A 12,421-nucleotide genomic window follows, 5' to 3' on the forward strand; every position below is an offset into this window, starting at 1 on the left:
ATGCAGGACAATTCATGAGGTCACGTCGTTAACCGCTGCAAACTAACAATTATGTCCCCAAGGCAGTAAAGATTGAAAAATGTGGTACCCTTTATTATTTTAAATGTAACCACACCAGCCTGCTCCAAGTCCAAATTGCTCTCCCTGTACTTCCATCAGGCAATGTATTCCATTCTCTGTTTAGTCAGCACCCTTTAGTTGTACGCCATGTGAACCCCTTTAATTCAAATGAAGGGTACAGACCCTCACCCCACACACACACACACGTACACAGAGTTATTCTTTCAAAGGTTTGGTTTTATTTGATAATACTGTTGAATATTTTTTTTTCCCCCATCTACAGAATGTCCACAAGTGACTTTACACAAAGCATTAAACACATGCATAGTTTGGTTGTCTTGTCAATCTGCCTCCTCATCTTACTCTCTACCACTCTATTTTCTCTCTCACACACACACACACACACACACACACACACACACACACACACACACACACACACACCCCCCCATCAACCCCATCCTATCCACCTGGCAGATGTACATACATACATAAAGCATTCAATAGAGTTGACGATAATAAGCGGGTGTTATTCCTATAAAAGACAGAATACTTACTACGTTTATGACATCTTTCCTGGGCTAAGGGACAGACTGTCATTCTTTAACGTGCTACTGCCACCAGTGCGAGATAACATTTACTAAATCACTCTTTTAAAAAGATAAACAGACTTGATAGTGAAACAAATTGTGGAACAAAAAGTCATACAAATGTAAACTTTTAAATTATGCTTCTGATACGCTATGACAATTTAACTCCCAATTAATATTATGTAGCATTGGAGGACTCTGTGTTCATCATCAGAAAATGCTCTATCATATTGATGTGGTTTCCTGATAAGTTAAATTCTTCTCCAGACATTGTAAAATCAGATCACCTGCACCACTCGCCAGACTGCTGCTAAGACGACCTGGAACGTGGCCCAGTAGGCTCCCATAAGGCACACTATTCCCTATGTAGCGCACTCATTTTGACCAGGGCCCATACAGTGCCCTACATGGAACGGGGTGCCATTTAGAACAGAAACATACACTGCCTGCCTGGGGTATGATGATAAAAACAGTACAGAGAAAACACATGGTTTTTTGTTGAACGGAATTTGGATGAAAAGTGCAAATCTACTTCTTATGATGTAAATAGCCATAATTATAAATGTATAGGACATGTAAAGTTGTCTAAGGGGAATGAGTGGAGACAAAGGGGTGACAGGTTAATGTGAAGCCACAACACTATCTTCATCATACACATCATAGACTGGTCTAGTGTGACATTCTAGAGGGTTGTTCTCAAACGTTATTCCCATGCTTGTGTCTGACTAGGACGCTTTGGTTATTCAGACAAAATGAATACAACCATTTATACAAACTAAACTCTTCTTCTCATCAAATGTCTATTAGAACAATCTGGGAAGTCCCGCCTCGCCATAAATCTGATTGGTCCTAACAGCATGGTTTTGAGAAGCATCATCAAATAGCGGTTGACTAAATACAAATAAAAAATAAAAAGGCAACCTGGAATATGACTTTGGAATCGAACATAGAATGATGAAACACATAATGTCCAACCATGGTTGGATAAGGGGTCGTTCAGGGCTAGCTGTACACTTGATATAGCTCCTCCGTCCTGACCGTTTCCCCCTTTTGCAACCACTCCACAGGTCCAAAGGGGAATTCTCCTTCCCAGCACACACACCAGGGAGCTAAATCAAGTGCACCACCTTTATCTCTAAGGAGCCTGTCCCAAATGGCACCCTGTTCATTACAGAGTGCACTAATTCTGGCCTGGGCTCTTGTTATAGTAGTGCACTATATAAGGAATTGGGTGCCATTTGGGACACGTCCGTAGTTTAAAGGATCAGTCCTCCTGACGCCAGCCTCAGGGGAATGTGACATTATCATCAGTCGACCAGTCTATGGGTCTCGTGACCCTAAATCCCAAACGTCCTGAGCACCTGTCTTGCACCTTTCACTAGCCTCTAACACATATGTTTGTAGACCGGAAGGAACTGGTAGGTGTAAGCAATTTGACAAAAGCCATTTTATGGGGGATAAGTGGAGCCTATGCTATTAACATATTGGCTGTGTTCGAGAGGATCAAAACAACTGCAGGCTACTGCGGACTGACCGACCTACAAATCAACTTATCATAAATAATGAGTCAATATTATTTGTAGATCAGCTAGCACCCACAATACATTTCAGTTTTGATCCTTTCAAACACAGCCATTCAGTCCCTTTAGATCTTCCAACACAAGAAGGAGTAGTGGCCAACATTTTCTTTTTTTGTGTAACTATTACTAATCGCTCTCAGACCCATCAGTTGTATTTATTTTATGTGTATCATATTCATCTTGCCCTATCATACAGAATTAATGTTTTCCCCTAGTATTTAATGAAATGTTTCAAAATGATCTATTTTTTTCAGGCTGTGCTGTGGACAGCTGGAAGTTGGCGGTGGCAGGAAATGACTAGGGGTCCTCAATGTCCAAGAACTCCTTCTTGGGCGGAGCCACGCCACGGTACCAGGAACAGGAGCCATCGCCCCTCTTGACGCAGGCGTATTCATTGGCTTGGCTGCCATACACTTGCTTCTCCATCATCAGGTCTGTCCACAGACACTCCTCTGGAGCAGAGATGGCACAGGGCAGGGAGGGACAGCGCACAATCTATAAACACACACGTATGTTAAGTGATGTCACAGGGCTGGGCTCCTCCCAGTCTACCGCTCCCCGCCCCACCTCCCTCTCCAGCTACCTTGCATTCACAGCCCATCTGATAGCGCTGAGTCAGGCTCTTCTTTTGAGTGGAGCTCATGGACTCCCAGGGAGTGATGTAATCACACAGTGTCACGTGCATCTTTCCATCCGCCTCTGCCTTGCCTGCAGGGGGCACCACAGAGAGGGGGAGGAGACGAGGGGGAGGATGAGAGGGAAAGAGAGAGGGTAGTAAGGGGGGGAGAATGAACAGGACTTTCTTTAAAACAGCAAAAACTGAACTGTGCCTCCAAAACAAAACAAAACTGTGATTTAGTGTGTCACTGAAAGAGTAATCGGACCTCTTTGGTTTGGGCCAGTAAGGAAGAAGAGCAGAAGAGTTGGGAGAAGGGGTGAGTCAATAAAAGGCTAGCCTAACACAAACTGGTTCACCATGCTGAGGTCTGTCCGGAGTCCTAAAGGATCCTGAAGAAGGAAACATTAGCCTCAGCAGTTCCTGGTCTGGTCTTCCCTGTAATTAGGCTGTGTGTGTGTGTGTGTGTGTGTGTGTATGTGGGTATGTGTGTGGAAACCAGAGCGTGCATGATCTAATGCCCCTCTGTGTCTCGTCGGTGTCAATCCTGTCTGCTCCAGTTGTGCTCACTCAGCACCTCCTAGCGCAGCCTGGGCCCAGAGATCCTCAAGTGGTCTCGCCAAGCGCAGTAAGTGTCGAGAAGCCCACACAAACAGTTTTGGGGGTCAGGCTACTTCTAGCTCACAGCAGACGGGCGATGACCATGTCACACAGTCTGCGTGGTCGTGTCAGGCTGTAGCCTCACCTGAGATCAGGTACTCCTTCTTGCCGCTGGTATCCAAGGTAACGCCACACACAGCGGAGACTGGCGCAGTGAAGATAGTCTGGATGTCCTGGTCAGGACCCTTAAACATCTAGGAAATAATCATAGGTCAAGTGTTAGGGGTCATGAGGGGTTAGATGTCAGAGGACAAAGGTCCTGAATTTATTGTCACCTTGATCTGTTTGACATCATATTGGATCCTCTTGATAGGGTTCCCATAGATATCATTCCCAGTATCCACTTCCTTCTCCCCCACCACCTTGGCTCGGATCACTGCAGGGAGAAAGAAAGGTTCAGGGAACATTCTCACACAACAAAAAAAAAAAAACAGTGCTTCTGTTTAAATTCTTTGTTCCACCACAAACCCAGCACAGCTAGCTTAACCACCTGCAGATGCAGTCCAGGCAGTCTGACCAACCTTTATACTGCAGACTTGGGTTCGTACTTCACAGTAATACACAACCCACCGCAAAGTAGGTCCAAACAGGCTTTGTTTTGACTGTTTCAGGATGTCAACTTGCTGCTAGCACCGTTCCAGCCTTTCACAACAAGATTGTGTGTGCTCTTAACTACAGAACCAAGGGAGTGATTCAGGCAGAGGAGAGATGGAGCAAGTGTGGGAAAACAAGATGTTGTGACACTGAAGATAAGATAGGGGGTACAGTATGTGAAAGTATGAGCTAGAGCTAGCCGTAGTTTCTGGGGTGTGTGTTATAGGCCTCCAAAACGACATCATGCTTTAGTTATGGGAAGGCAATGGAAAATATGAGCAATACACAGTAACGTAAAAATCACAGGAGAGAAAACACTGCATAGTGATGACTGCCATTGTTCTGCACCCTTGGGTCCTCTTTATGGCTTGGAACAGACGCAAATAAGGTTCACTGCTCCTTAACAACGTTAATCCCCCCAACATATGCATGCTTTTCTGCACATGTAACCACTTCCCAAAATCATATCGTGAGCTGACGAAGGCTGATGGAAACACTAATCACACACACAAAGCAGCTCCACCTGGCTGTCTCTCTGTCCCGCATTCCATGGAGTTTTTCCTCTCGTTTCCTGACCTCATTCAGTCCCAGAGGCTAATGAGCGCAAATAACTCTGGGAATAGTACAACAAGGCTGACAGAACGCTCAGCTCAGGCAAGCAGCGATGACTGCTCGCTTAATGGCTTTTCCTGAATTTGCAGGAATTAGGAATTGTGTTTGTCCGTGAAGACACCCCCTCAATTGGCACCTGATGCAAGTGTTCCTTTGGGAGAAAAGGAACCTACAAATGAATTTCAGAACATTCGCTTAAGTCACTGTGAAGGGCTAGATCTTGCTAAGTTAACAAGTTAGCATTTCCATTGGATTGTTACAGTATCACAATTCCAACAGCTACGACAGTTCTGATAATGCTCAGTCTCCATGGCAACACAGAACATTCTGATGTCCGAGTCGTGTGTGACACAGGGGCATATGGAGAACGCCATAGTCCGCTCCCAGGATATTAATGTGACAAGTACACGGAACAGTTCTGAGCATCTCGCCATCTCAACAGAGTTTCAGGTTCCGATGGTCAAATGCATCGTTGTATACACCCGAGGATTTCCATTGACTGAGCGTGCCGGGCTGTGCAAGGCCATGGCTAATATAGGGAACGGTGGGTATGATTCACAGGGACCATGGTGTGGCAGGGCCCCTGATAGTAATAATGTCAGTGTCATCTAATATAGTGAGGGGGCCCAGGGATATGCCTTTTCAGAGGACCCAGGATTCCTGTCGACGGCCCTGGTGCCCAGCTGAGCAGAGTCTGTGTAGGTGGTCAGACAGGTTAGTTGTTCATCGCTCTGATGGTGTGCACATAGTTTTTATCTCTACCTCTTAGTACCTTACGCTTCGCTTTAGTCTGCGTCTGACTGGCAGATGGATGTGAATGTGTGTGTGTGTGTGTGTACGTTCTGTCTGTGCAGTCTTGTGTGCACCCATGTCTCTTTGAAGTGGTGGGTGTTGCTGTCGCGCTGCATTAGGGCAGTGTGGCGCGGGAAAACCCCAGAAACATTCCTGTCATACCTCAGCTACACCCCTCAGAGGAAGGAGAAAGATGGGAGGATGGAAAGAGAAACAGAGAAGAGAGAGAGAAAATGAGATACACAGGGCTGGTGTAACACTGTGGTTTGGTTCTTTCAAGGATTGTAGAGCAGAATGTATTCTATTGCGCTCACTCCATCTTAGTTTACCCTGTGCTCTCTCCATCTTAGTTTACCCTGTGCTCTCTCCCCCTCTCCCTGTCTCTGTCCTTCATTTTCTCTTCCTGTCTCTCTGCTGTGCCACGTCCACAAGCAAGGCGACAGTACTAGCCCCACAGCCGATGCATAAACTCATAGGGGTGTGCGAGTGTGTGTAATCTATGTGACCTCTACGTTACTGTCCTACACAGTCCTATCATGACTGCAGCATCGTCAGGTGGACGGATTGGCACTCATTAGGGGTTCATGCCAGTGATTCGGTTTAATATTTTATGGTAAAAAGAAACAAACAAAAAAATGTAGCAAACATGGAAAAGACTTCTGAATTTGTACACTAGAAACTATTGTTTCAGTTGCAAAACGTTAGTAGAATCAAATTGAATGAATACACCCCATGTCTTTGGTATAGAGTTACTAATCATCATGAGCCACGAGCCAGTGCAGTTACACGTTTCCTGTTTACGTTTGAGGAGTTACTGTAGATGTTGATCGGTTCATTCTCACAATACAATAGGAAATAGCGAAAGTGTCAAATATATAAATACATTATGAGTGTGTACCTAATGGTACCCCATTACTGAACACAAACCACACGTCACTAGTAATCGTCTGAGGCCTGAGAGAATGCAGAAGTGACCAGCTAACAACACTGCCTGCCATAAAGGATCACTTGAAATAAGATGAAGAGACGACGACGACAACAACAACAATAACAACAACAACCAGAAGGTGGCAATGGTGCACGTGAGGGCGTAGCCAGTCTGTCTATACTCACCTATGTCCGCGTTACAGAACGCCTGTTGCGGGTGCACGGGGGCACAGCTGCAGGCGTCCACGAGCTGGTCCGCCCGCCATAGAATCAGCACCGTCAGCGTGTAGAGGACTCCTTTAATTGACAGCATTTTCTCTCGCTGTGACGTAGTATTTTATCCTCAGAAATAAAATCCACTAAGCGGGATGTACGCGTCGGTGTGTGCGTAGTCTATGTGTTAGCGCAAAAACAATAAGTGTGTTGCTTCGGATGCTGCGTTAACCTAAACCAATGACAATAACAATACAGCTATAATTAACGAAGGAAACTGCAAGTCCTGTGCCTGAGGCAGTTGACCAGACCCTAGAAGGAAAAAAAGAAAAAAATCCCCCTCTAGAAAGTCGTGAAGAAAACGTTGTAGCACTGTCTAACAGTGTGACTGTTCATAGGAGTCTATTGCTCTTTTCTTTTTTTTTCGTGCGTTTCTCCGGGATCCGGCTGCTTTTATGCAAGTTGGACTCCTCCCTCTCCAACGATTCGTCTAGTGGTAGGCGCTCGAGTCGCGGGCCACGTTCAGTTGCAAAACATTTTCCAACGTTACATTGTGACTGTTTTTCACCGGAGATGGGATTTTACGACCGACAGTTGACCTTGAAATCAGCCTATGTTTTACGTACATTTATAACAATAATTGCATCAATGGGGAAAGCCCTGTTATTAGTCAGACGACATAGATTAGGCATTACAGTCCAAATAAAAAACATGTGCGCCAATGTCACCATGGAAACCCCAAATGGGTCAGGCAATCATACCAACACACTCAATACACATGACCTTACAATCTAACTCAATTTGTTCACCTATGGAGTTAAATACCTATATTTTTGTAAATTTTAATGCACATATTGAATAATTTATTTATTTTTTTAAACTTGAAAAACTTGTTTTAGTCTGGTACTCCTGATTTTTGTCCTTTTACTTTTAGTCATCCCAAGAAGTTACATTGCAATTGACTATCAACTAATAAAAAGATTGCAACCTGTCAGTTTTTTTTTAACTATTCATGCTAGCTAGCGACCCTTTATTCAGCATCCCACTAATTGGCAAGTGAAAAAAGTATAACAGACCTAACCTTAACAGTGATACAGTCTTATTGCACAACATTGTATTTATAAAGGTTTAATATCAAATAATATTTCTTGTAGCTGCACTCCAGCCAGCTAACATTGCTTATTATATTGTACTTTGTGATTGGCTGAAAGGATAATAATACAAGTTCAATTAATTAATTACAACATTTTTTAATACAAATATGAACATTTGGAATTCTAATCCAGTCTTTATGGCTGCTTTTCAACCTCCATTGGTGGAAGTTCCAGTTGGAAAATCTAGGTGTATCTGGGTTGGGTTGACCTACTGACCCTTATTTGTGGTTTCTATAGTTACAGTGATGTACATTGACACACATTTTTATTTCTTAACTCTAATGCCGTCTCTGTCTTGTGTGTCACTTGCAGAAGTGGCCCCATCCGAGCAACCATTGTCATGAATGTACGTCAAATGTATGCTGAGTTCAAGGTCAACTTTCAGTCACAGAATTATCAGTATGGTGACCACTGTGTAAAATGCCTGGTGCCAACCTTACTCTGCATAAGGTTAGAGGTCAAGGACAGGTTACAGTGGGGTCAAAGCCCCAGAGTTTTGACCTGTAAAGAAGGGCAAGGGTTTTCTTACCATCTCTCTCAGTCTTTTGCCAGCTTACACTCACTCACTCACTCACTTGTTTAGTAAGTTTTTAAAACTGTATCCAGGGCTTGGGCAACTAACACCAAATGAATCGTTACATATTCAAATATAATCTTTATGACAGCTGTCTACTTCCATATCCACCCCTATTTCAAACATATAAACGCAGATTTCTGTGCATCTTGTGTCCTTGAATGTTCACGAGTGCTGAAGTATAGCAATGCACTATGGTGTCTTGACTATCTGAAGGTTGCTGTTGGTGAAGTGGATGTTTGTGTGTGTATGGTGTGTTTATGCATGTGTATCACATGAGTGTTTGTTTCTGTGTAAAGGGAGAGGTGAAGAGGGGTGGACACATGCAGTTAAATGATTGTGGTAAAAATGAATGCTGAGCTGGAGAGAAACAACAAGATACTGAAGTTTGAATCTAGAGAGCCACACTGCAAGTAATAGTCCTTTATGCATTTGTAGAGTAAAACTGTATGTTACACAGAATCATCGCAAGGACTGTGGTCTTCCCCAATGGTGAAACCAGTTGTCCGTGAAGCACGGACAGCATGATGCTTGCTGGATTTTTTTAAACTTGATAAATGTGTGTTTCTTTCTGGTACTCCTGATTAAGAAACCAACCTGTCCTTTTACTTTTAGTCATCCCAAGAAGTTACACTGCAATTGACTAACAGCTAATAAAAATATTTCAACCTGTTAGTTTTTTAAAAACTATTCTTGCTAGCTAGCAACCCTTTATTCAGCATCCCACTAATTGGCAAGTGAAAAAAGTATAACAGATAGTAAAAACCTAACCTTAACAGTGATACAGTCTTATTGCACAACAATGTATTTATAAAGGTTTAATATCAAATAATATTTCTTGTAGCTGCACTCCAGCCAGCTAACATTGCTTATTATATTGTACTTTGTGATTGGCTGAAAGGATAATAATACAAGTTCAATTAATTAATTACAACATTTTTTAATACAAATATGAACATTTGGAATTCTAATCCAGTCTTTATGGCTGCTTTTCAACCTCCATTGGTGGAAGTTCCAGTTGGAAAATCTAGGTGTATCTGGGTTGGGTTGACCTACTGACCCTTATTTGTGGTTTCTATAGTTACAGTGATGTACATTGACACACATTTTTATTTCTTAACTCTAATGCCATCTCTGTCTTGTGTGTCACTTCCAGAGGTGGCCCCATCCGAGCAACCATTGTCATGAATGTACGTCAAATGTATGCTGAGTTCAAGGTCAACTTTCAGTCACAGAATTATCAGTATGGTGACCACTGTAAAATGCCTGATGCCAATCTTACTTTGCATAAGGTTAGAGGTCAAGGACAGGTTACAGTGGGGTCAAAGCCCCAGAGTTTTGCCCTGTAAAGAAGGGCAAGGGTTTTCTTACCATCTCTCTCAGTCTTTGGCTCGCTCACACTCACTCACTCACTCACTTGTTTAGTACGTTTTTAAAACTGTATCCAGGGCTTGAGCAACTAACACCAAATGAATCGTTACATATTCAAATATAATCTTTATGACAGCTGTCTACTTCCATATCCACCCCTATTTCAAACATATAAACGCAGATCTCTGTGCATCTTGTGTCCTTGAATGTTCACGAGTGCTGAAGTATAGCAATGCACTATGGTGTCTTGACTATCTGAAGGTTGCTGTTGGTGAAGTGGATGTTTGTGTGTGTATGGTGTGTTTATGCATGTGTATCACATGAGTGTTTGTTTCTGTGTAAAGGGAGAGGTGAAGAGGGGTGGACACATGCAGTTAAATGATTGTGGTAAAAATGAATGCTGAGCTGGAGAGAAACAACAAGATACTGAAGTTTGAATCTAGAGAGCCACACTGCAAGTAACAGTCCTTTATGCATTTGTAGAGTAAAACTGTATGTTACACAGAATCATCACAAGGACTGTGGTCTTCCCCAATGGGGAAAACAGTTGTCCGTGAAGCACGGACAGCATGATGCTTGCTGGATTTTTTAAAACTTGATAAATGTGTGTTTCTTTCTGGTACTCCTGATTAAGAAACCAACCTGTCCTTTTACTTTTAGTCATCCCAAGAAGTTACACTGCAATTGACTAACAGCTAATAAAAATATTTCAACCTGTTTGTTTTTTGAAAACTATTCTTGCTAGCTAGCAACCCTTTATTCAGCATCCCACTAATTGGCAAGTGAAAAAAGTATAACAGATAGTTCAAACCTAACCTTAACAGTGATACAGTCTTATTGCACAACAATGTATTTATAAAGGTTTAATATCAAATAATATTTCTTGTAGCTGCACTCCAGCCAGCTAACATTGCTTATTATATTGTACTTTGTGATTGGCTGAAAGGATAATAATACAAGTTCAATTAATTAATTACAACATTTTTTATTACAAATATGAACATTTGGAATTCTAATCCAGTCTTTATGGCTGCTTTTCAACCTCCATTGGTGGAAGTTCCAGTTGGAAAATCTAGGTGTATCTGGGTTGGGTTGACCTACTGACCCTTATTTGTGGTTTCTATAGTTACAGTGATGTACACTGACACACATTTTTATTTCTTAACTCTAATGCCATCTCTGTCTTGTGTGTCACTTGCAGAAGCGGCCCCATATGAGCAACCATTGTCATGAATGTACGTCAAATGTATGCTGAGTTCAAGGTCAACTTTCAGTCACAGAATTATCAGTATGGTGACCACTGTGTAAAATGCCTGATGCCAACCTTACTCTGCATAAGGTTAGAGGTCAAGGACAGGTTACAGTGGGGTCAAAGCCCCAGAGTTTTGACCTGTAAAGAAGGGCAAGGGTTTTCTTACCATCTCTCTCAGTCTTTGGCTCGCTCACACTCACTCACTCACTTGTTTAGTACGTTTTTAAAACTGTATCCAGGGCTTGAGCAACTAACACCAAATGAATCGTTACATATTCAAATATAATCTTTATGACAGCTGTCTACTTCCATATCCACCCCTATTTCAAACATATAAACGCAGATCTCTGTGCATCTTGTGTCCTTGAATGTTCACGAGTGCTGAAGTATAGCAATGCACTATGGTGTCTTGACTATCTGAATGTTGCTGTTGGTGAAGTGGATGTTTGTGTGTGTATGGTGTGTTTATGCATGTGTATCAGTTGAGTGTTTGTTTCTGTGTAAAGGGAGAGATGAAGAGGGGTGGACACATGCAGTTGAATGATTGTGGTAATCGACTCAACTGGGAAACTATGCTGAAAATGTTTAGTGTGTGCCCAGAACTCATGGCTCCATCATCTCCTCTGTACTCCTGTCGCTTTGAAATGAACCCAAAACAAGACGGCTGATCAGAGTCCATGTGTGTGAACACAAACCGTCAGCATCAGACAATTAACCATGACAATTATCATATGCGTGTCTGTGCGTGCCCTTGCATGAGTGAGTCAAGGACATCTTCTGTTCAGAAATGTTTCCTCATCGTGCTGCAATACTATTGATCAATTCATCTTCCTGGACTTGGCAGTGGGTGAGGAAGGACAAATGTTACAGACCGATATTGCACAGACAGCTGTGCCTAGAGATGTGTGGCAATAAAAGAGCATGAAGACTGTTGTGAAACTGACAGCATAGCACACATACATAAAAATACAAGCATCTTAACCCATAATGACGCATAACGCCTAAACCTAAAACTTACTCCAATTCTAACATTATTCCCAAATGTAGGTTTCACCCCAACCTTAATAAATTAGTTTTTTAAGGGTTGAAACTTCAGTGTAAATCGCAACACATCACCCCACATAAATGCCTTGCTTATTGGGCTGAGTTACAAATGCTCACCAAATTGTCTCATTTGCGAGAAAATTATTAAAATATGCTAATATCTGCCGTGTTTGTGGTGAACCATATGCTGTGGTCCCAAGATGCATGGAAAACACACCCAAACCCTACTCAAAAAATAATTGATGATGCTTTACCATGATTTGGAACCATCCTATAGGATCCATAAGATGGATGTGTTTCTATGCTAATCCTGCTCACGTAAATAGCTTCCAAACACACAAATAACCACACATAAAACATCATGTTGGTATGCTCAGCCAGT

At 42.5% G+C, this 12,421-nt stretch overlaps 1 protein-coding gene across 1 annotated transcript; it reads right to left on the reverse strand.

The window, feature by feature from the left end:
- Nucleotides 1-276: 276 nt before the first annotated feature.
- On the reverse strand, nucleotides 277-7,081 carry timp2a (TIMP metallopeptidase inhibitor 2a). Its single transcript, XM_010897644.5, has 5 exons — nucleotides 6,618-7,081; nucleotides 3,782-3,882; nucleotides 3,592-3,700; nucleotides 2,814-2,938; nucleotides 277-2,725 (listed from the first exon to the last, which is right to left on the reverse strand). The coding sequence occupies exons 1-5, from the start codon at nucleotides 6,742-6,744 to the stop codon at nucleotides 2,528-2,530; spliced, it is 660 nt and encodes a 219-aa protein (XP_010895946.1). The 5' UTR covers nucleotides 6,745-7,081; the 3' UTR covers nucleotides 277-2,527.
- Nucleotides 7,082-12,421: the final 5,340 nt, after the last annotated feature.

This window comes from Esox lucius, chromosome 6 (assembly GCF_011004845.1).
Source record: "Esox lucius isolate fEsoLuc1 chromosome 6, fEsoLuc1.pri, whole genome shotgun sequence".
Lineage (NCBI taxonomy): Eukaryota > Metazoa > Chordata > Actinopteri > Esociformes > Esocidae > Esox > Esox lucius.

Excerpts from the sequence above, each read along its gene's own strand:
- timp2a (XM_010897644.5), bottom strand. The coding sequence starts at position 6,744 with ATGCTGTCAATTAAAGGAGTCCTCTACACGCTGACGGTGCTGATTCTA. Across the intron at positions 3,883-6,617 it reads GTTCTGTAACGCGGACATAG|TGATCCGAGCCAAGGTGGTG; the intron begins GTGAGTATAGAC and ends TTCTCCCTGCAG. Across the intron at positions 3,701-3,781 it reads ATGATGTCAAACAGATCAAG|ATGTTTAAGGGTCCTGACCA; the intron begins GTGACAATAAAT and ends ATTATTTCCTAG.